The sequence below is a fragment of the Bombus flavifrons genome, chromosome 4 (genome assembly GCF_040668555.2).
Source record: "Bombus flavifrons isolate JBK064 chromosome 4, iyBomFlav1_principal, whole genome shotgun sequence".
Taxonomy (NCBI): Eukaryota; Metazoa; Arthropoda; class Insecta; order Hymenoptera; family Apidae; genus Bombus; species Bombus flavifrons.
Genome location: NC_138445.1, coordinates 63,780 through 87,053, shown reverse-complemented (window position 1 = coordinate 87,053; position 23,274 = coordinate 63,780). Strand labels below are relative to the sequence as shown.

General features: G+C 35.6%; 1 protein-coding gene across 3 annotated transcripts; it reads left to right on the top strand.

Annotated features, from left to right (window-relative positions):
• The first annotated feature begins 3,249 nt into the window (after positions 1-3,249).
• LOC138178854 (uncharacterized) lies at positions 3,250-10,660 on the top strand. Of its 3 annotated transcripts, XM_069111150.1 has the most exons (5): positions 3,264-3,374; positions 5,247-5,333; positions 6,522-6,721; positions 7,387-7,530; positions 10,197-10,660. In XM_069111150.1, exons 1-5 carry the CDS (start codon positions 3,362-3,364, stop codon positions 10,281-10,283), a joined length of 531 nt encoding a protein of 176 aa, XP_068967251.1. In that variant the 5' UTR covers positions 3,264-3,361; the 3' UTR covers positions 10,284-10,660. The 3 variants fall into 3 exon arrangements, with proteins under 3 accessions (XP_068967250.1, XP_068967249.1, XP_068967251.1); XM_069111149.1 differs by lacking the exon at positions 5,247-5,333 and having other exon boundaries at positions 3,250-3,374; XM_069111148.1 differs by lacking the exon at positions 5,247-5,333 and having other exon boundaries at positions 3,256-3,374; positions 6,495-6,721.
• Positions 10,661-23,274: the final 12,614 nt, after the last annotated feature.

The following is a 23,274-nucleotide window of genomic DNA, read 5'->3' as shown; positions in this document are numbered from 1 at the left end:
TTTTTTGTTAAAAACGAGAAAGGATCAGCGGATGGTAGAAGTTGAATAAAATCTATCGTCCAATGAAATTCTCGATTCCGATGAAATTATCGATCTTAGGACTTGAAAAAACGATAGAAAGAACAGGTCCTTTCTGTTAGCGAGGTCATTTTTAATAGTTTTATACCGCGTTAACTCTCTAAGGGATGAGGTATGTATTATTCCGTTAATCATGTCGATTTCCATACGGAGAGGCAAGCAAAATTATCTCGTGATGTCGGCTGTTGAAGTGTTACAGATTATGCTATTAATCTGGATTATCGTTAAACGGAATCATTGATCGGAATAATTTTCAAACGATTAGTCACGAACTACGAGACGTTTCTTTCGAATAGCCAAAATTTTCCGCCGTTATACGTCTCATTGAATGAATAGAACGGCTCCTGCGTAATCACATTTACTGTTATCATTGACTATTAGCTTCGGCAATTATTGCTTCATTTCATAATAACATAAAATCCGACATAATTGTTAGTGATGTTTTATTTAAAACAAAATGTTCTGTTTCATATCGAGAAATTCGCTTCGTTCAATTTATGAACACAACATTTTTTATGACTATCGCATTAACGCTAAATACACAAATGTGGTATGTAATTAATTTTAGATAAAGGCGTAATGGATTGTAAACGAAAATGTTATAGGATTTTTGTTGAACAGTAGATCAAAGATTTATTGCACATTCGTTCAATTTCTTATACCGATTGAATATCACATTCGCGTTAGACACAAAACGCAAAAATAAATTCAAATAAAGGAGTTACTATTTTAAATTACTATTTGAAGAAGATGTACTGTTTGAATAGTTCTCGTCGTACAAATATATGGTATGTATCTAAAAATAAACCCAGCACTTGCTTCTAATAGGAAAGAGCAAGTTATTCTCACCAGACTTGGACACACTAAACTAACTCATTTTCATCTTGTAACTAAAAATGAACCAAACAAGCGCAATCACTGTAACTGAATTCTGTTTGTAGATCATCCTCTTTATTGTAGTAACGTTTCCCAATACGAAAGTAAATTTGCTCTTCCAAATGAGATTCAGGCATTCAGACAATACATTGCAAAAATTTTCTCAACTTTCTCAAAAATATTTATTCGTATCACCGGCTATGATATTGTGAGCTAACGATTTAGTTCTAAAATACACTGTGTCGTATTGATTTAAATTTAGGTTGATAGTGTCACATGCTCAAGAAGGTCACACGCTCAGAAGCAGTAATAGGGTAGACTAAACATCCTGCATGCCACAGCTATCGAAACAATAACCAGATAGTAACGCAATAGCTACCTCTGATATACACCCGACAATAACACCTCCAGAGGGACTAAAACCTCGATATAGAAACCCTGCCAAATTAGCGTCCCACGCCTTTCTGTGTAACACTTTGAACTGTCACTATGTTGGATTCGCATAATAAATTCTATTACCATATATAAAGTTCAATTTCTTCACCTTATTTGTGAAACGTTCGAACTGCGACGCGAGCAGATCACCGGTGTTCTGTCATTTTCGTGATTTCTTGTGTCTCCTACGTGACAATAGCACTCTGTTACACTGTGTCAATAACGAGTCGCCCTGCACACATATGTATAAATTCTATTCTAACAATATCATGGCGTAATTCGTTCTTAGTTAGTTAGTTAAAATTCGTGTAACTAAAAGGTTGTCTTGAACGTTATTGGCTTTAATTAGAGGAATTTTATAGCAAGATGAAAGTAACGTGCTTTGTGGATAAAAGTGAGTTGTCTTGCTTCGGCAAGCGCTCATTGTCAGTTACAGAAATATCACTCGGATTGAACGATTAAATGCTCTTTTGCGCAGATGTTTTGCAAGCAGCCCATGGATGCTCGTATTTACGATGCTTCCTTTCCACGGAGAAATGCGAGAGTTATATTTTTTCTCGTTATGCAATAAGCAGCTTCGAGCTCGTTTCCACCTGACGTTAATACCCGAACACTGAATATATGTACTATATAAGTACTTTGCTCACGTTGGCTTTGGACATGACTTACGGGCACGTAACACGAGAACTCGCAGAAAATGGCTGTACGTACGTAAGATACACTTAAGTGACGTGCGTTTTTCTCTAGTTGGTCGATAAACATAGCGAATTGCTCGCTTCCTGATCAATCGATGAGAAAGTTCATCCTTCTTTCTCAATCTGATGATCTCTGTATTGTACATCGGTTCTAGACTCTGATATGAAACGTATAACCACCTGGCAATAATGATTTCTAGACTGCGGCTTTTCATGCATTTATGGGAAATTTCAAAGCACCTATTACGTGATAATACGCAGCAAGGAAAGCTTTCTGCTTAGATTCTATTCCTTCATTTGTCTTTATAAATTTATGAAAATATCTGCTAATTACATAGCGTGTAAGTATGTAATACAACATATCTTTTGGATCAATTAGCACACATTGTATAGTTCACATACAGTGACGAAAGTATCTAAAGTAGAAAGTACGTAGTAACTTTACAAGTAACTTTATAAGTAAAGTAAGTAGTAGAAAGTAAGTAAAGAAGAACACTCTCCCCAAAGTATTGGAAACTTCTTACGTATGGGTTTCGTCTAAGGATGGCCCACATAACTTTATCACCTGGAACATCTCGCTTATTTTTAGTAATATTAGAAAATGTTGCAGGTATAAATTGAATGGTTTCAAAAGGGACGTAATTCGACACACTTGGTTTTTCCATACGAAACATGGGAGGACACGCTAATATTAATTAATAACGAATATAACGCAACATTTTAAAAAGCGAACCCAGTACCACCGATGTACTCACGTACTGCTATAAATTTTATTTTTACAAAATAAAATAAAATTAACTGCAGCATAAAATATTTACACGAAACAATTCAAAGTTAATACTTCAATCGTAGTAAACAAATTTTACCGATATAACATCACATTGGCAAATTTATATGAACGAAAAAGCTCCACGTAATTGTAGTAAAAGCTTCACGCATTTCTACTGAAAAATATATTAAAAGATCTCTTCAGTTTTTACTTTCTTTTCCTTTCTTAGACAAAATTTTTCTAAGTAATCTGAAAAAATCAATAAACAAAATATCTATAAAAACATTTCCTTAAAATATTTCTTGGAAACATAATCGCCGATCAGTGTTTATATCATAAATACTGCTCGTATCTTATTTACGATAAGATAGTTCCGTTTAAAAGAGGATGAGATTGCGTTCACACCCATAACGTTAAACATATTGCAAAGTGTCTGTTCGCAACCGTAAGCGTTCGCGCGATTCAAGAAAATTCTGTGTTTTACCGAAGTTTTGTTACGAAAGTCAGGATGCAAGGCCGTGGTAAGTAACTATTTGAAGTATAATTTTATTTTTTGTAATATATTTAGATCGATACCAATTTGTCGTGTATCTTACGAATGCTATGCATTTCATGCGCACGATATAACAGGTGATAAAATGGCTATGATAAATACATTGCACATAATCAAATAATTACTTTAATTTTGTGAATATGCAGTATGATTCGCAATTCATAACAAAAGTGCATCGGAGACTTCGTTTTCGAGCGTAGAATAAAATCATTTTGTCTAAAGTCACATTTTTGAGAAACTCAAATTTAAAAATTTGCCCAATTCTATTTTCTCCATTGCAGGGCCATACACGTAAACATCCGATCCTTCGTTTTCAACTGTCCAGATCAGATTTGTCTATTTCCTTACAAATTTTCAAATTCGATTTTCTCAAAAACCAAGCCTCCATTGCAATTTTGTTATTCTTGATTTTCGTCTTATTTACAGCTATAGAATCTCCGTGTTTCAATTTTTACCATAAATTACGGATCGCCTTGTATGTAAAGCCGTTTGTATCTTTCTAATCTCAGCATCTGTATAATGTTAACAAATTCGTATCGACTTTCTGGTTAAACGATCGACTCGTCGCTTAACCGATTCGTCATCTATCTCTCGATTAAATTTATCGCCATATATGCCTTCTTTATCGCAATGATAAAGTTTTTAACCTTAAAATTGGCACAAAAATTTGTATTCTGACAAACGTAACTCATACTGAGAAAACGATTTATTTGATTCGATAAGTAGATTCCGCGAAGTGCTTCGAAAAACGGACCTCGAATCAAGATTTAACAATCACCCTGTACGTCATTCCCTTTACACGCATACTTACAGTTTCTTGCAAAGATATTTGTACACTTAACATACATTGGAAAACTCCTACGTGTACACTGTTTATACTATATGAAACACTTTGACGTTCAATAGAGATGCGATTGCCAAGATTATATTGGCAAAGTTTGAACCCAATCTGAAAATATATACGAGTGATTCTACAGAGGTGGGAATTTTTTGCAGTATTTACTTTTTAGCACCCTAAACCCTTTGCGGTCCTATGTCCAGTGTGACTGGACTTTTTCTCCTGGTAAGTCCAATGTCCAGTCCGATATAGTATATATATGTAAATGCGATTTAAACTATATTACGTTTAGTCTCATTTTAATTAAAAACATCTTACAAATACGTCAGTGGAAGTTTAATTTTAAAGAAATCAGAAATAAAAAAGTTTGATCATTATCTCATGGAAACGTCAGGATATATCGTTTTATGTACGATCGAATGCAGTTGCACTGCTCAGTCATCGAGCGTCACGTATCACTTGAGATATCTCTTTTTTATCCTGACTGATAAGCCCGAGCAATTTCTGAAACGCCTATCTTCCTCGATTCTCCTCACTATGTTAATACAAACCTAGGGACCTTGGTTTCAGTTAGAAATTGATGTCGTTTGTCGGACCTGCCGGTTTAAATAGCTATGCAGTTACAGAGCAACGCTTCCGACTGTAAACGGCTGAAAACGTTAAATTATATCGTATTTGTATGACAGAGAAAGATAGTAACTTGATAGGAAAATTACGAATTAATCCAGAGATTATCTCTTGCGCATGAAATTCTCGGTCTCTGCTACGTCACGGTTGCAAACTTTACTCTGCAACCCATGATCGGTGAATGAATTTGAAGTTATGTACTAATTTTTCTTCCTTTTTTTTGTATATATTTTACAGTGGTTATGTTTATTATTCATATCGCTTACTTTTACTTCGATCGACTTCGTTTTATTGATAAATAAGATTTACAATATTTGTCGCCAGTTTCGCACCTCCGTGAAGTAATTTCTGAAAGAATGATATTTATTTTAACAGGTTTTAACAGGTATTTTGGGAATGCTAAATTTACGCATCGTTGTAGGGAAGTTACACGTTATATTCCACCAACTTTTCAATCTCACGGTTCGTATTATATTCCAAGTTTATTATTTTTACTGAGCTTTATTTGCTGTAACGTAAATGTAACAGTGGCATTTAGCTTTCTTTTTAATATCAGAATTGAATAATGATAATCCTTGAGAAGACTAATTATCTTCCAACTAATGCTTCGTGATAAAAAGCGTGAGAAAATATCTGCTTCTTTAAGCAAAAGGTTTCAAATATGTTTGTTCCAAATATGTTACATGAAACTTTTATTGGACTATCAGCCTCCTGGATACCTTCTCAGTCCTTGTAAAGAGTTTTTAAAAATGTACAGATGAAATCACAGACAGCTACTTATTTGTCTGACCACAAATTCTAGCAATATTAGCGTGTGATGTGTCATACCTGAAGCTTGTTATATGTCATTCGTAAATTAAATGAAAAAGTGTGCGGGCAACATCGCTGCGAAATAATTTCCACTTCTGCAGAATCACGCATATACAAGTTACAAGACATTAGGTTGTCCCAAAAGATTTTTTCCATTTTGATCTATCGTTACAAAATGTATCATACATGATTCAATAAAATAATATAAAACAAGAAATGCCGCGCATCTCTTATTTCCTCGTAAAATGAAAGAAGCTTTTGGGACAATCTGGTATTCACTGTAATCTCATACACACTAAAAAAACTAGTATACAGTGCGAATAGTCACCTCCAGCATATAATGAGCGTAAGAGACGATCCCACTTAACGCTGAGACTTAGCAATATTGTGGATAATTTTCGGTTCGAATGCCTTTGTTTTTCAACACCTTCTTAAATAAATAAATCCAGAAGAAACATACACGAAACAAACCTTGCTACGACCTTCGCAAAAAGGAACAGACACGAAGAAGCAGACTCGGCACTGGTCGCTATAACATTACACATTCGAACCTTATCGAAAAGAGAATCCTGAACCCTGTGAATATCGCAACACCAACAACACCATCGAACATCTACTTTACTACTGCGCTAAATTAACGAATCAATAACCATTGATTACTGGAATTTGCACTCTGGAATTGGCAATAGATAAATTCAACGTGATTCACAAGACTGGTCTAACCAACGAAGTTCGCGACCTGTGAGATATTCGATCGAGAATGTCGTTGCTAACAACCTGATTTCTATCTATAGAGATAGTTTCCATGTTCAGGTTCACTGATACCGACTACTTCTGCAGGATATAAATGGGTTAGATTCACGGGTGCTCGCTACTTCGTACCGGGAATGATCTGTGTCGGCAAGGACTTGGATGGCTTGAATCTTGTTGTTGGACGTGCCTTGCATCATGGTGATATGCTTCCTGCGAAGGTGAAGCCAGAACATGGCGTTGCCTATGTCTGTCACAACGGCAGTGAACACATGAAGCATGATTTTGAGGTAAAACTAAACGATATTTAAACGATATTATTTCTATTTTGAACGACGGACTTCTATCCGCTTGCATATCTGTTTGTTAATTGAGTTTGAGTAGAATGTTCATGCCTAATATTAAATACTTGTTAAACGCTTACTTGCATGGAACATCGCTCAAGTATGACACACCGATGTTGGTTAAACTTTACAGATAGGTACATAATACGTGACTTATTTGCAAATAAGCAGAGTGCAGATAATATGCAAAAATGTATAAAATATTTAAAGGAGAGCATTTATCGTGATATTTAGTAGATGAAACGGAGAAACGTATAAAATAGCAGAAACATCCGCGGTATATTCATCGCCATTCGGTATCGATTGGTGACATTCGTTTCGCTCTTCGAATATACTTGCTTGCATAAATAAGCAGCCACTTACTTGCAAGTGGTGCTACGTTAGGTGCCCCTTATTTACTACGTGATACGCTGGATCACATTTATCGAAATCAATTTCTGCCGATTCGATTATGCTAGCGTCTCGTTTAAGGCCATTTGTTCGAGTGTGAAGAATTAAGAATTAAAGATTAGAAGGGTGACGATCGTGCCCCTTTATCGATCCCTCTAAACAGCGTATTTCTAAACGATGAAACTATGCAGTTAGTTGTAAGATACTTATTCTCGTAATAGATTTTGATGCCCGCCGAATTCCACTGGGTCCACGCGAGTAACGGTCACGTTCCACCACACGCGGTCGAATCTGGAAATACGGTGGAAGGAGAAATGCTTTACGTAGGCCGTGCTTTTCAAAATGGTATACCATGCGTGGGAAAAGTAAGTTCACTTTTTCATTTACATATCAATGCAGCTTGTGGAAACATCGACCAAACAATTACAAGGTTTTAGCCGTCACTCGTTATTCCCTAACAATTAATTATTAACGAATGAAGTTGAAAATATTCACGTATGTTGATGTATAGGCAGCAAAGCATCGATACGAAGTTAGGCATATAAGAATCTCCGGCCAGTGTGAGCCGGCTGGCAACTGTTTCACCGATGCCAGGGGAACCCCAACGTACGGAAAAGCACACGCGATAATAATTTCCAACCACAAGTGGTCGCGTGCACCGTTCGTCGCGTCGCGTCGCGTCGCGTCGCGTCGTGTCGACGCCATCGATGAACGAGCTGGCAAGACTTTTATATTCCTGACCCCATACCGATACTTCATTTTAAAAAGTATGGTACAATTGAGGCGAATAAAACAGGAACAACTTAGCGCGGAGCTGTCCACACGGATTTATCATCATCCACAATGCCCATTCCAAACCTGACAAAGTTCGCAAAGAAATAACAATTATCGAGTCTGCTCATCCAGAGGTGGACAATTTCGTTCACATGACAGCGGACCATTTGTTTGCTTTTTGACTATTTCGTTGGACTTTGCCAGTCAGGTGTAATGCTGATTGTCCGAGCGAAACGGACTTTGTATATCTTGCGGATTGCACTTGTAATATATATGTTAACATACATCTATATTTTCAACTTTATTTGTCAATAAGTTTCGGAGGAACAACGAGCAATGGGTAAAAGAATCGAGATAGGAAATCTAAATCAAATATAAATATTTCCGGTTGAACGCGATAAGAAATCGTAAACTCTCGTAAAAAATTCTTTTTTTCTAATTATACGTTAAAACAGAGATAATATTAACTGTCCCAACCGTTAGTTTGAACACGATAAAGATTTCGGCAGAAGCATTGGAATTTAGTCGCATTTGACTCCAAGCGATTCGAAGATTTCGTCTTTCGTAATTTGTCAAAAACTAAGATACGAAACATACTTTCCTCAAATATTTTACATCTGAAACTTTCACTATAATTAATAGATAACGTACCTGTGGTTCTTCGGGTTTCGATCGTGCATGTAACAATAGTTGAATTTATTCGAATACTTTGCACTAGTAATAAGTTTTACTATCTTCTTACGTAATTAATCACGATGAACTCCAACTAATAACATCGTATCAACTATGGTAGGTGAGTAATAAGTTCGTTCGTGTTTATCTTAGAAGAGTATGCACATCAAGTACTAGATACTATTTCTCTAACTAACTTATTTATCTCATTTCTCTACAAATGTATATAAAAATTATATACATTTTTTATTTTATATTTTATATTTTACATTTTACATTCATTATATACTAACGTATATAAAAATGAAATGTTTTATGTTTGTCCTTCGATCACGCCTCAACTACCGAACCGATTCACTTCAAAATTGGCATGAGTATAATTGAGATGCAGGGTTAGATCATACCCTATTTATTTTTCCTTGAGTCACATTAATATCTATTCCCTCTGTCTTATCTGTCTTATCTCTATCCCCGCTTCTGCACTAACTCAAAAGCGCATGCGACACTTGGCCATGGGCACATAAATAGTGGGACCATAGCAAGGATATATGTAATAGGTTCCAGGTTCCACGCAGGCGAACATGGATGATCGATGACTTTTAGTTTAATATACAGTGAAGTCTTGGTTATTCAAGTCCCGTTTAACCAAAGTTCCGTATTATCCGAGGTGCTTCGAACTTTGTTGTAACTTCATTTTTTCGAAGGTTTAACGCAGAGTACGAGAGCGGAAATAGTCAGGTATTGTTAAAACGACTAATCAAACTTACAATTGATTAAATAATTAATTGAACTTAAATACACGTACAATATTACATTATCAAAATGTTTTTTTTACAATTTTAATGCACGACTTATCCACAGTCATGGACTTTAACGCATTATTCGAATTTTCGACGGTCCGAGGTAGATTCGATCCACGTCAAGTCGGATAATCCACACTCTGCGGTATTTTGATTTACTGTCACGTTTAGTGGCACTGTTTATTTGTGTTAATTATTTTATTATTTTAATATACAGGGCTGATGATTTGGTATCTTAAATAATATGTATATAAATAAGTAAATAATTATATTCTCCAAGCGACGTCTTACGCTAGAGCTAATCTTTTATAAAACAATTTAGATGTTTGCATCTTTTCTTTCCCACAAAGGTATATTACTGGATAAAATTGAACGAACTTATTACCCAGTATTTTATTACTGTTTTAACTCGTTGCACAAATATTCTTGCAGTATTTAATTGATTTCAGTTGTCAAAGTTATAGATCGAGTGAATAAAAATCTTGAAGTAATCACTCGATAATAATACCAAGCCGATCGACACTGCGAGTGCGCACTTACTCAACAAATTTTCTAACTTTGTTTTATCGAGCAATCAGGCGTCCTCGAACAAAATAAAATGTATTCTTTCCTCCTGATTTATTATTGCTTGTATAATCGTGTTATATAATCCGTCCTGAGATAGTTTCCATATATCGCACAAGATTTTCTACAATTTCACATTTTCTTCTTCCAAGTTTTACGTACCTCTTTGCTTTTCGCTGCAACTTACTTGTGTCTCTGTTACATTAGATTTTTCTTTCCAGGTACATAGAACCCACGGAGTATTGTACGTACCTTATGAAGGCAGGGAAATCCCATTTAGAGATTACGAAGTGCTGGTACTATCTTAATCTGTCTGTATGTAAGAAACGTTAAATTTCTTGAACGGTAAAAGTACTTAAATCTGCACTCAACTCTAGATAAATATAACTTTATTATCAAAGTATATGAAGATACAGCTCTTTACTTATATAATGCGCTACACGATTTCGCTGAAAATTTCATTATTTACATATTTGCCATATACTTTATGATTATAAGAAAAAGCTCATTACAAACTGACTATGACAAATTCAAAAATACGTAGTATGTGCTTATTAATGTATTAATGTACTGATAGTAGCTATAAGTACGATATAAGTAAGCTATAGGTATGAGCACTGCAAAAATAACGTAGAAATTATATAGTTTATGTGGAATGCATAAATACATATTAATTTACGACAAAGTGACTTAATAAATGAAATTACGAGTAACCCAGAAAATTACACGTTTGTAGTAACGATAAAAATACAAACATCTGTGATTAAGGTTATTCTCGACACATATTCGCGCAACCTCGAAAAATTTGGAGGAATTCCCAATGAACTGGATTACTTTTCAAGTTTGTAGAATTGTTAAAGAATTTGATATTTATTATTTCCTGTCGTCTTATCTAATTATTTTCAACATTTATTAAAATACAATTTGTTGAACACGTATAATTTATTTTCCCCTCCTATATTATAATTATAAGTAAAATATCGTTATAAACGAAAAGTTGAAAACTCTACAGTGCACAAGAGACAACTGACCGATATACATAAAATATCATCGGCACAGATTAATTTAATTTAATAATTTATTCATTGACATAGTTACGTTTATTAGTTTTAACATATCTTGTATCTTCAAAGTTTAATATTTAAGCTACTTGTTCGAATAAAATTAATGATTTACAACTTAAAAAGTATTTTTATAACTTCAATCGGTATACGATCCTTGTTAAAATCGAATTGTTAAATTAAATTCATTATAAATTAACAGATACGTGTAGAACAGATTTCTCTTCTGGGCATAAATAATTATATTTAATCTAAAAGAAATTGAATAAAAGTATTACGTTTTGTTTTAACAGGAACGTGGGAAAATTCACGTGGAAAGAGAAGCAGATGTTATAAAACATAAACTTTAGTAATGCTTTCTCAAAAAAGATTTTAACGGATGCATTAACGTATTATCTACCCTTCGGCAGCTCGATTAATATACCGAGGAAAGTAATTTATCGGCAGTTCGTTAACGCAATGAGAAAAAGGGAGCCTGGGTCCTGTTGCCGCCCTATTCAACAGATGACTAGGTAGTGTGCTCTCCCTCTTTTCATTATTCAACCCCTAACTGCAGCACATTTTAACGTAGTTGTTCTAAATCGTTAGCGGTTGTGTCAAATTTTATTTCCCGCGTTAATCAATTTTTCAAAGTCCATTAAAGACCTTTCTCTAACGTAGTGCTCTAATGGAACCTCACTGCTAATCGATCCAACTGATTTATTTAGGAACACTTAAAGCACGCTATTTAATTAAATATAATTTTAAGAAACCATTCCTATTAGCACCGTTGATTGAAATTTCATTAGCGTTGTAATTATACCCAACTGTCGCATAAATTTTGGACGATTTTGAGAATGTGTACAGAAGTTGCAAGATATTTGGTACAACTATGTATTTTGCAGAAATTGCTCAAGTATTCAAACAGACGATCATTCACGACATTAATTAGTGCTATTTAATTAGTGCTAGTTAATTAGTAGTATATAGTAGGACCACTTTTAACGATTGTTATATGCTTCAGGTAACTGTTCATACTGTATATTAATTTTTGTTTAATTTACCTTGTAATAAATACTTGCAAATTCTATACATACTTGTATTTTCAAATTGAGTTCAAATTTTGTCAATATACCATTACAGTCGCGTATAAAATCTACTTTCATATTAAATAATATCACGTGTGTTATATAAATTATTCTTAGTGTGTATTTTCGAACGTTCGTGACTTTGAATATGCGTCCTGGCTCCAATGAGGTACACAATGAATGTGATAAACGGCAAAGAGCGTGCGAAATAATTAATGGGAACAGAGTGAGCAACGCCGATTATTACGTGGCAAAGAAAATTGTAAAGTATAACAATAAAAAACGACAAAGAGAAAAAAATTGCTAGTAAATTATCATTAGGTACTTATTAAATAAATAAAACGTATGTCGCGTTATTAAAAATACGTGAATATTATACAATCTATACGTTTAGTAAAACAGTGGAAGAATTGTGCTTGTACATCCGGAAACAGCGCATACGCTGTGAAATCCAAAAAACTAATTTTTGGGATCTTTATCTGTCTGTTTGCGCTCGCATCGCGTAAAAGCTAGCGAATGGATTCTGACGGGTTTTTCTCTGCTGTACAGCTTAATTAATATCCGGGAAAGAAAATGGATTACGCTTCGTAGAAGCTGTGAAATGGCCTGACATCTGAATTCTATGGACTCCCATGTTTGGTAGAGGGGAAGCAACCATGGTTTACGTGGTGTTTATTTCGAAATCCAACATTTGTATAATCCAATATTTTTTGCTACGAAGGAATAAAAAATACGTAGACATTTAATTCCTAGGAAATCATCTGCTTAAAAATTGTTGCGTGTATGAGTAGTGCATGCGAGCGAAGTTGCGGGCGAAAGCTGGAAAAAGCTTCTGCGGGAGAAGTTGAAACGAAAGAGTCGGGCGTTAGGGATGTATGGCGAAAACGAAAGGGAGCGCTACGCATAGACAACACATCTGTGCGGTTGAAAGCAACCAGTGGTCGTTTTCTCAGTACACACCCGTTATGTGGTGGGCACGTGGCCGTTGCGGCATTATATTCCCATGGCTGGCACGTGGCCGTACGTCGGTACCCCAAATCCCCCTTCATAAGCAAGAACCCCACCACCTCTTATTGCTGGGGAGCCGGTGCCCTCGAGGGTTGGTCGCGCTATTTAATATTTTGATCGGACAGAGGCGTCTGCGTTTCGTTTGAGTAGCAAGCACTAGGGGTTGTCCACGTGCTCGCGATCGTTCCCTTTTGATTAATTTCGGTACGGATCGACTGGCACGAACGTGGATGATGCTCGACAAAGGAAAGCTCCGAGGAAAGCTTCGTTCAGGGGGAGAAAAGCTAAAACGAGAAAGAGAGAAGAGAAATAGGAACAGCTGGCACCGAGACGAGAATCAGACGACGAGTACAATGCGACTTCGATACAGGGGCTAAATCAACCTTTGTCCCTCCTCTGGTCGTCCAAACGCGTTCCAATCGGCACACGATGTGCACGCGTACACGCGTTCTCTTTGCGATCATCCTCCTATATTGTATAATCGCGTACCACTTGCGTGTGAGGGGAAGAATATCGGTGACGACACCTCGTTCTCGATGAAACGTACATACCCTAGCCAGACTGATTCTCATTACGTGCACATAAAGAAGACGACCTAGATGTCCTATCGAGGCTATTATCTTACATCTGAATTCGCTTTCCATGATTCACCTCTTATCGTAAATAAGCATTTCCGTTAATTGGGATACATATAGCCTGGTGATCGGTGAAAAGGAAATTTAATTTATTATAATTCCTTTACGGTTTTGATCGTATCTATAAACTCTAAATCAAATTTTTAGTTGCGACCTTAAAAAAACAAGTAAGAAGAAGGAGTAACATAATCTAACTGAAACTTGCGTATTCCGTTTGTGTATTTGCAGCATCAAAAAGTTATCCGTTTAACGAATTTTTACTGAATTTTTCGTTTGCTCTTATCTTGACGTTGAAAGCAATCGTACGAATGGACTGCGAATGTTTATGCATCTGTAGAAAATTAAAAGCTGCAAATGAAATACAAATATCCGAAGCAGATATAGTACTCGTTATCATATTTGGCGAGTGAAACGTATCGCCCTTAAGCTTTCCTCTTCTCTCGCTGTTCATGAAAGAGTAAATTTGCATAAGTATCCGCAATCTGCGTATACCTTTATTGAAATTCATTTGAATCACGTTTACATTTATGCTACATACATAATTACAGTTAAAGATTTACGAGCATTAAAATTGAACCCTGATTTCGATATATTACACGGTTGTGTACGAATCGAATTTCAACTAACGTTCGACTGATTCATTTATTTTGAGAATTTCTAGAAACCTAGCCGAAACGAGTATACGCGTATGACAGGAAAAGCAGAACCTGAACCAGAACTCGAATCGTGATTTGGGAACGGCAAAAGGGAACAGCTGCTCTCTCGTCGATCGACGAGAGTTCTGCAGCTGTTGTCACTAGTGTTGTTGCTACTGCTGCTGATACTCGTGAATCCCGTTAATAAAGAATTGTTTTATCAGCTGTGCGTCCGCGGATATACCATTACTGATGCTTAATAGCATTACTAAATCACACCTTTCGCTACTTCTGTTGACCATTTTTCACCATGAATAAGTATATTAAATTTCACGTTACTTTCGTCATTTTGGTTTCCAGTACAGAAAGGGAGAAAGCTACAACTTTCGCGTACAATTTATGGCCTACGATAGTCGCTGATACGTCCAAATAAAACTAATGTAACGTGTTTCGTGCAATCCGAACGATAAACTAAAAAAGAATATACAGACGAGACTTAAAAAGTTACTTAACTTTAAAAATAGCAGTAGTAACGTCACAATATCTAATCTTACAAACGATAATAGCTATCTTGATGACAATTAGCGAAATAACAATTACGAAATAATATTTTACGATACAAAAGTATTTCGTTTCTCCTCGTGTTAGACGCATGGCGTAAATCTTTGGAATCTTCAATTTCTCGAAAATGCACGAACATTCGCGATCTACTTATTTCTTTGCACGTAAGGGGACGACTCATTTCCGCTTTCCGGTGATCTTTTCAAGGATGAGGTCACCATTAAGGTGGTGACGCGAGTGCTGCTACCGACAGGTTCCTTTCCGTAGGGTTTTCCCGTGAGTAAAAGCTACGTATGGGGGCTTTCTTTCCGCTGGATCATAGGGGTTGGGGTGGTCCTCGCGACACGAGTAGCAAGTATGTATATACGTTCCACGGCCTTTAGCCCCTCTTTTTCCCCTTCTTTTTTCTTCCTCCAGTGCCTGCTCTCTTTCTCAGCTGCAGCTGCTCGACACACAGGCCCCACGCCATCTGCCATTACAGGCCACACATGCACGCGCGTCTCCAACAAGACCCCAAGATCCGTAATGGCTTTTCGACGATACTGGGTGTTCCAAATTTTCGATACAACTGCGTTAACACGATCTCTGACGATCTGATTTTCGTTTTCCGCACGACACTATGCCAGCGAATAATTTCTATACGATTTTCATCCTGTTTTTATATTTTTAAACTATACGTATCGATCATTCGCTGCAACATAGCTAGAAATTTGTTGCTTTTGAGTCGCTTGCACGGAAAAATTGGTTATCGTTGATACCATTTTAGCAGTCGAGTCGCGTAAACGAGCTCCTAAATTATTACACGAACAGGCTTACTTTGCTATTGCATTTCTATCGTTGCTCCCATTGGTCTGGCTCATCGGTAACATATCTCTGTTGCGTCATTGCAACAACAGCGTCAGGTTTATCAAAATTTTAAATATCGCATCTTGCGTTATTAGGATATCGTCGTGCTGATATTTTTTCCAACGATAATTACATAATGTTACAAATAAATCTTGAGCGCGAAATAAATTTTGCATTAAGAGTGTCGCAGAATGGAGGATACTCGTGAATTTATCGAGTTAAAGAAGAACATTGTAATGTTCTTTTCCTTGGGTTACCTCGATACATTTTTATTTACCAATTTGGCACTTTAACGCGACGATTTTACAAAATCATAACGATTCGAACGATACAAACTCGTTTTCCTTAAAATCGTGATTTTTGAGGTATGTCATTGTGGCGTCAACAGTCGACATGTATATTTAATATGAATTATTATGCAATACGTTTTCATAATCTCGGGATTTTTAGTTCACGCTGTACATTCAAGTCTAATCTAAAAGTATGCGCAGACTCGAATGCAGAACGCAGTGAACGTGTTAAGCGATTAATCCCAAGTTGCTTTATTATTAAACTGCAGATTTTTATGCATTTGCGAAGGTGCGAAAATGCACAATGCACGTAATAAACGAAAATATATAAAATATCCAGAATATTATACTTTTGTATAAAATATCCAAAGTATAATACTTTCTATCTAAAAGAACGTTCTATCTAGATTCTATTTTTTTAATCATCTCGATAAAAATACGAATCTGCATAAATATGCACAGTCTATTTATTATTACGTTCCTTAGATAAAGCATTGCAATACCATAGACAACGCAAACAGATTTTTCTGAATTTTCATCGTCTAATTTCCAATTAACAGGTTCGCGAATTTTCCTCCTGCGTAAAATTGCTCGAATATTAAAAACGGATATAAAGTGAAGTATAAGACTATCGTATTGTCGTGGTGTTATAATACCACGGTGATGGGTTTATGTATCTTTTACCGGATTTGTTACGCTTCGAAAACTATGTAAATTGTTACGAGATTTACATGAGGTGCTTTTGTATTTGTTGCGATGCTTTTAACGATCCTCTATTTTGTTCATCGTTGATATTCGTAGAATCAAAGAATCGTGACTAAGGATAACGAATCAAAACGATCTGCTTACGTTGCCGTATGTATTCTATTCGCCATATATTATTCACGCAAACAAAATGCATGAAAGCACGTTAGTGGCTTCCATGTTTTCATCTCTCAACTTCCACACCCTTAACGCTGCATAGCAGGAATGATATTTCAATTTATACACTTTCTACCTGTAGCAAATATTTACGCTTAAAAACGTGGCGGTACAGAAAAATGATGCACTTATTTAAAGATCACGAAAGGATATTTGTTTGAATAGGAAACGGCGCTGTTTTTTTCTTTTTTGCCCAATAAAACGATAATTTCATTCCTCCATCGTGAATGGGATTGACAAATCAGTCAAAAATATTAATAGACATATGTAGATCTTGTTGTTTGTATAAAAATGTGTCTTAGAATTATAATTGCGATATTTATTATGCATCGACATGTACAATGAAGCATATGGACATCATTACGGTTCAGAAATAATTAATTTTTCATCGTCGAAACGGAGGATGCTCTATAGAATGAAAGCTCGATAAATAAATAGGTATGCAGAAGGAATATACGGAAGCATGATAAAATTCGTATCAATGAAAGCATAATTAATTTCTGATTTAATAATCATACTGAAATTGCTTAATTGTATACAATATAAAAGGACTTACATTTTCCGCAAAATATCACAATTTTTATAAGCAGAAACGTCGTAATTAAATACAAATTTATAATTTTATATTAATTGTAACATTTACTTCTACTTTATCTCCGTGTCAAATATTTATCTATGCGAATTAATATCGACAAAAGACATTCAAGAATTAACAAGATTCGAGACATATATAGCTAAAGTGTAACACAATTTATTCGCTTACGCTTTCGTTAAATAAAAAGACGTAAAAACATATAAAATACAACGTTACGGAAATTACATATACCTGATACACGAAGCCATAAGAAAGTAAGCTTAACGTTATATCGATATCTTAATACCTAAATATTTTTAGCAAACATCAATAATGTCCAGCTACTTTCTTACCGCTGAAACAGATTTTTGCGATTTGAATAACCTTCACAGGAAAAGAACAGATACAAATAATCAAACGCAGGATAAGTCACTGCTACACATTCGCATCTCATCGAAAATAAAATCCTGGATCCTGTGACCATCGCGACATCAACTCCATCGAACATCCACTTTACTACTGTGCCAAATTCAAAGATGCAAGATGAAACTTAAAAATGCCCGACAGCGTGCAATCGCTTCTGACTAATAGAACACGGCATAAACAGACTCCAAGTTTCCCAAAGAAAATAAATCTTCCGCACTGCCTATAGAAGTACACGAAACTGTTCCAATTTGCCGCGTAACTAACAGCCAACAAATTATCGATTAATTAACCCTTAACGCTCCGAGTCCGCCTCTCTAGCACCACCGATGTGCTGTGCTCTACTCCAAATGTATTTTTCGGTCGTTATCGGTAATTGTTTACAAATAAAAAATAATACTCCTCGGTCAGTTACAAGCGATCGGAAATGACAGTCGGATCTGAACCAGTTTTATTGGAAACCCATTCTATTTGAATTATGTCGAGAAGAAAAATGAATTATCTTCGCGAGGAAAATATAGATAGTGAGGATGACAATTTTGATTCTCGCATCTTTAATTATGTAGCTGTTGTCTTGGAAAGCAGTTTCTTGGTAAGTCAGATGCGTAAAATTCGATAGATGTACGTAGATTTTCATGGCTGACTGTACATTCATGCCGACTGCCACAGTGTTTTCACGGTAGCTCAAGCTGCGATAATAACAGCTAAAAATCGTATTCATCGACATCATTTTTGCACGATGTGCTTCAGTTACAGCCTTGCAACGGGAGTTGCACCGAAATTACCATAACGGACAATGAACGTAGGGAAATACGAGAAGGGTGTGGAATTTGGGCACACAGCCGGCACGCGACATGGGGTTAGCAACAATAGCTGGATCACCGATCCCCATTCAAAGGTTTCAGGCGTCGCCGCTGGCGTTTTCAAGCAAGTTATTCTGGATACCCCGTTCGTTTGTCTCACTGCCTGTTTAACTGTGCGAAGGTTAAAACTCGAATCTGTCAATTTGCGAATCCGCCTTTGAATTTTTCACGAGCATTCGCGCGATTTAGATTTGGTAGTTGCATCGGCAAAACACCTCATCGCTTGAGTCTCGAACGCGGTATTTGTTTATTTCACTCGCACGAAAAGAAGAGAACTTAATGCTTCGTATCGATCGACTGTTTTGTCGCAACTGAAGGCGTTCGTTGATCGAAGAATGCTCGACTTTTTCCTATTTTACGTTACGGTAGAACTACGTTTTTCCGGAGATTTTTATCGATGATCGATTAACTGAACTGTCTCTGGTTCAATTCACTTAGCTGCACGTCAGCCCTTGTTATGCGAACGAAAAGTAAAATAGGCAATAGGTGAAACCGGAAGGCTTCTGTTATACGATTCTTCCGATTATATAAACCGCTTGTCCTCCGAAAAGTTAGGGTAAATAGAGTTCTATCTAATACTATCTAATACTAGTTCTATCTAATACTTTATTATTTATATGTGTTATATTTTCTCTCATGTTATATCTTTTGTATCATATTATATAATATTCGGTGATCGATGGAAAGATCAATACTATAAATGTAATCTATCAGTAAGGAGGTGAGCGGTTTAATCGTAAAAAAAGATAGTTCAATAATGTCGAAATTAAAAAGCTACAAAATTCTAACTTTAAATTAATATTAGATCCAAAATTACATTAACAAATTGTATGAAGACAAAAATGATTAAAAGATGTAAAACGCAAATAGAAATTCAGCCAGACGTTGAAATTCTAAAGGATTATAAAAGGTTGAAGGTAATATTATTATTTTATCTCGATCTTTTCTCTTACGCTGAAATAAATAACATTTGGAATACGTGAATGCACATAGGCGCATATGAAATGTTTTTCTAAAGCTCAAACTTAACGCGACAATATTGTACCACGCCTCCTAATTACATCGAAAATTAAAATTGGGTACTGTCGAGATAATTGAATTTGTTTTTGCTGTAGAAGTTAATATCTCTAATTAAACTGAATGGCTTTAACACACAAAGTACTATTGATATCGTAATAATTATGTGTATGACATGTAATACAACGTTCTATAGTATATAGGGTATGCACACATATATAACATATTGGCGACCTAACGCGTCATCTGTCGGTTCACCTTGAAGACACGATTTCCTCTTGAAACTTTGTTATCGACTGAATTATGAAAGCTATAATTTGTATACATGTGGGATAGTGTGACATCAGGGAAGGACGTGGCGCGAGAGGTTATTGTTTATTAGCGTCGTCAAGATATGTTGACGTTGTCAGAGAGTGTTGTGAGCGTTACCAAGGTATTTTTGGGAAAAAAGTGAGCATGGAAAACATTGTAACGTGAGTTGAGAGAGTCAGATTTATCGTTGTCGTGTGAAGATCGTTGTTTCGTTGTGTCGAAGAAGTAGCGAGTAACGGAAACGTGAAACGAGGTATTATATTCGATTTCGTATGACTGCAAACGATATTGTATAAATCATACTGTTACCTACAAACTAATAATGTAACATTTCTACATACATACGTAACTTGTATGCAATTTTAATTATCCGAGTACATACATATATAAATTTACAGAATTATAATTTTAATTGTGTGTATTTGTTATAAATAATTGATATTATCGATGAAACGTAGAACGATTTCGAAGCTGTTATGCACTTATGTACTCATGAAATCCACTTTCCATCGGAAAGACATAAATGTGACGATAAGATGAAATCGTAGAATTCTTGTATCTTAACACGTACACTGCGTACATCTGAAACCCGCGTTGGCCATTCAGTGCAAACTTTTAAAATATCTATACGACGCGTGGATGATAATTATGATGATGATTTAAGTGCGAGACATAATTTATAAATCTAAAAGAAAATTCTAAAGCGTCTTCCATGATAATTCATATAAATATAATATGTAAAGCTTGATAATATATTTATATAGAAATAGATTCAGTATAAAGATTATTTGTTATTATAGATAATGTCTAAATCTAAAAATTCGACCAATAACGAACGTTTTAACGTGGATTTTACTTTTTCTTTGTTTAACAGCGAATGAAAGTGGAAATTAATGTTTTACAAATTGTATTAAAGATACAGATGAGTCTTATTCGATAAAGAACTATGCTTCATATTTGAGAATGAAATACCACTCGCTTAAAACATTACGTACATACAATATTATTGGTTTTAATAGAAGCGCACAAGTAAATCGTGTTATAATTTCCACTTTCAATTAATGCCTAAATAATTACGCGTCCGACACCATCAACTCCCGTGTGAGTTACATCCTTTATACGGATTCTATTACGAAAATTTCAGAATCCGGTATATTCAGTTCATTTTCAACACGGTGCGCCGCATGAATTCTGCGTCTGCATACCAATGATACGATTGCAACCAAACCAGCGTTATCTTTTCGCTATTGTTTGGAAATAATTTGACAGTACTTCGGTTATCGCATTAATTCCGCAAAACTATTTATCACGGTAACACGGTGAATGTAATTAGTCATCCACTGCGCTCTCTCGCCGAGGTCGAAAGATTCATAAAATAGCCAGTTACGCCACGTTCAAGAGAAATGGGGAAAAAGGATAATTATAAGTTTTTATTACAATTTTGTAACAGCTCCAGGCCAAAACGAATTCCGCTAACGATCACCGACAGAATCGTTCGATCGGTGATCGATGATGCGATAGGACCATAATGATAATCCTATTGCCAGTGTAGGTTCTGTTGTTAAGGCGATTTGTCAAGGGCTCGTTCTTCTTTCTCCATCCACTTCAATTTAGTATGCTTTTTTTTATTTAAAAGATGAACGTCCTACCGACATCTGGGTCATTATCGATCTGCCGATTGGTAGTACTTAGATAAAATCGTAGAACCTATTTATTACTTTGGATAAATTTGAGAAGGTTCTTAACATTCTTCGTACAAAACATTCCTTTACTGATTGGAGAAGTTTAGCCTGATTTCGCAAGGTTTCGGTTTTCTTACGAAAGACCGATATGTATTTAACAGTTGAAGAACATTGACATGTGTTTTAGTGAGGAGATTTGCGCAGAAATATACATTGTACCCTTGAATATACATTATGTTTTGGGTTGCAAGGTCTAGGAACAAAGGAACTAGCAAACAGATTTCTATTTATGTTCCTTGTAGCCTCTAGCTAAAGCTATAAGGTTAACATTTTTGGTAATGTCCTTTTGCTATAAATATATGAACGTGCTCCCTATCGATTCCATGTATCGTAACACTAAGAGAGTAAGGATCTGAATCAGCATAAACATAAGTTTATTCAATATACTTTTCTGTTACAAATTCATCCACTCGTTCTGCAATCAGTCAACCTCAACCTCAACATGACCAATGTGGATCCTGTTTAGAATGATTCGGTTTCTGCCATTGAAGGATCTTCCTATCACGTCATGAAGAAAATTGTTCGAGCTGTTGCTCGATCTAATTGATTTTTCAATGTTCCACTTGTGATTCCACGCTTGTTTGACGTGTGCTGTATGCTTCTTTTAAAATCTTGACGTGACGTTGATGTGGTCGAAGGTTGGATATTTACCACTTCTTTGACTACGTTGTCTGCAGCTTCGTTACTCGATATTCCTTGATGGACTGGAATTCATGCTATAGTAATTTGCTGCTGATAGATCCGTGTATAATTCGAGTATGTCTCTTATAACAAAGTTGTTGTTAGATAATTGTTACGGGTATCGTTGCTACTGAGTTGCTAAATACGACAGCTGTTTTACAGTGCTTTTTAACAGCTTCCAATGCTGTTAGAATGGCAGAGCATTATCTCATTACTATACATTATACTATATATTATACGTATACTATATGTATGGGGGTGTTGTTAGGAGTGATCGCTGTAAAACTGGCGTTTGAATTTAGTATTTTTCTTTAGCAATTAAAACATTAGTTTATTATTAAAGAATGTACTTGACTTCCGACGTGTCTCTTTCATCTATCAATGCAGAGAAAGTTATGTTTCGTAATATTTCCGGTATTTCTAAAACTATACATTTGTTAATAATATTTTGTAATGAGAGCAGATGTTTCGTTTCTTTTGAGCCAAATATTTTACACTATTGTTGATTTCCCAATGTTGAATATGGAATGGAAAAATGTCCGAATAAATAGAAACTTCTGCTGTGCTCAACAACGTGGAAACTCTCAATTTCGCTTTCTTTACATTGTTCTCCAAAGAGCAGGTTGTTGAACCTTCTGCTCCATGTCTTACCTCTTTCAGACT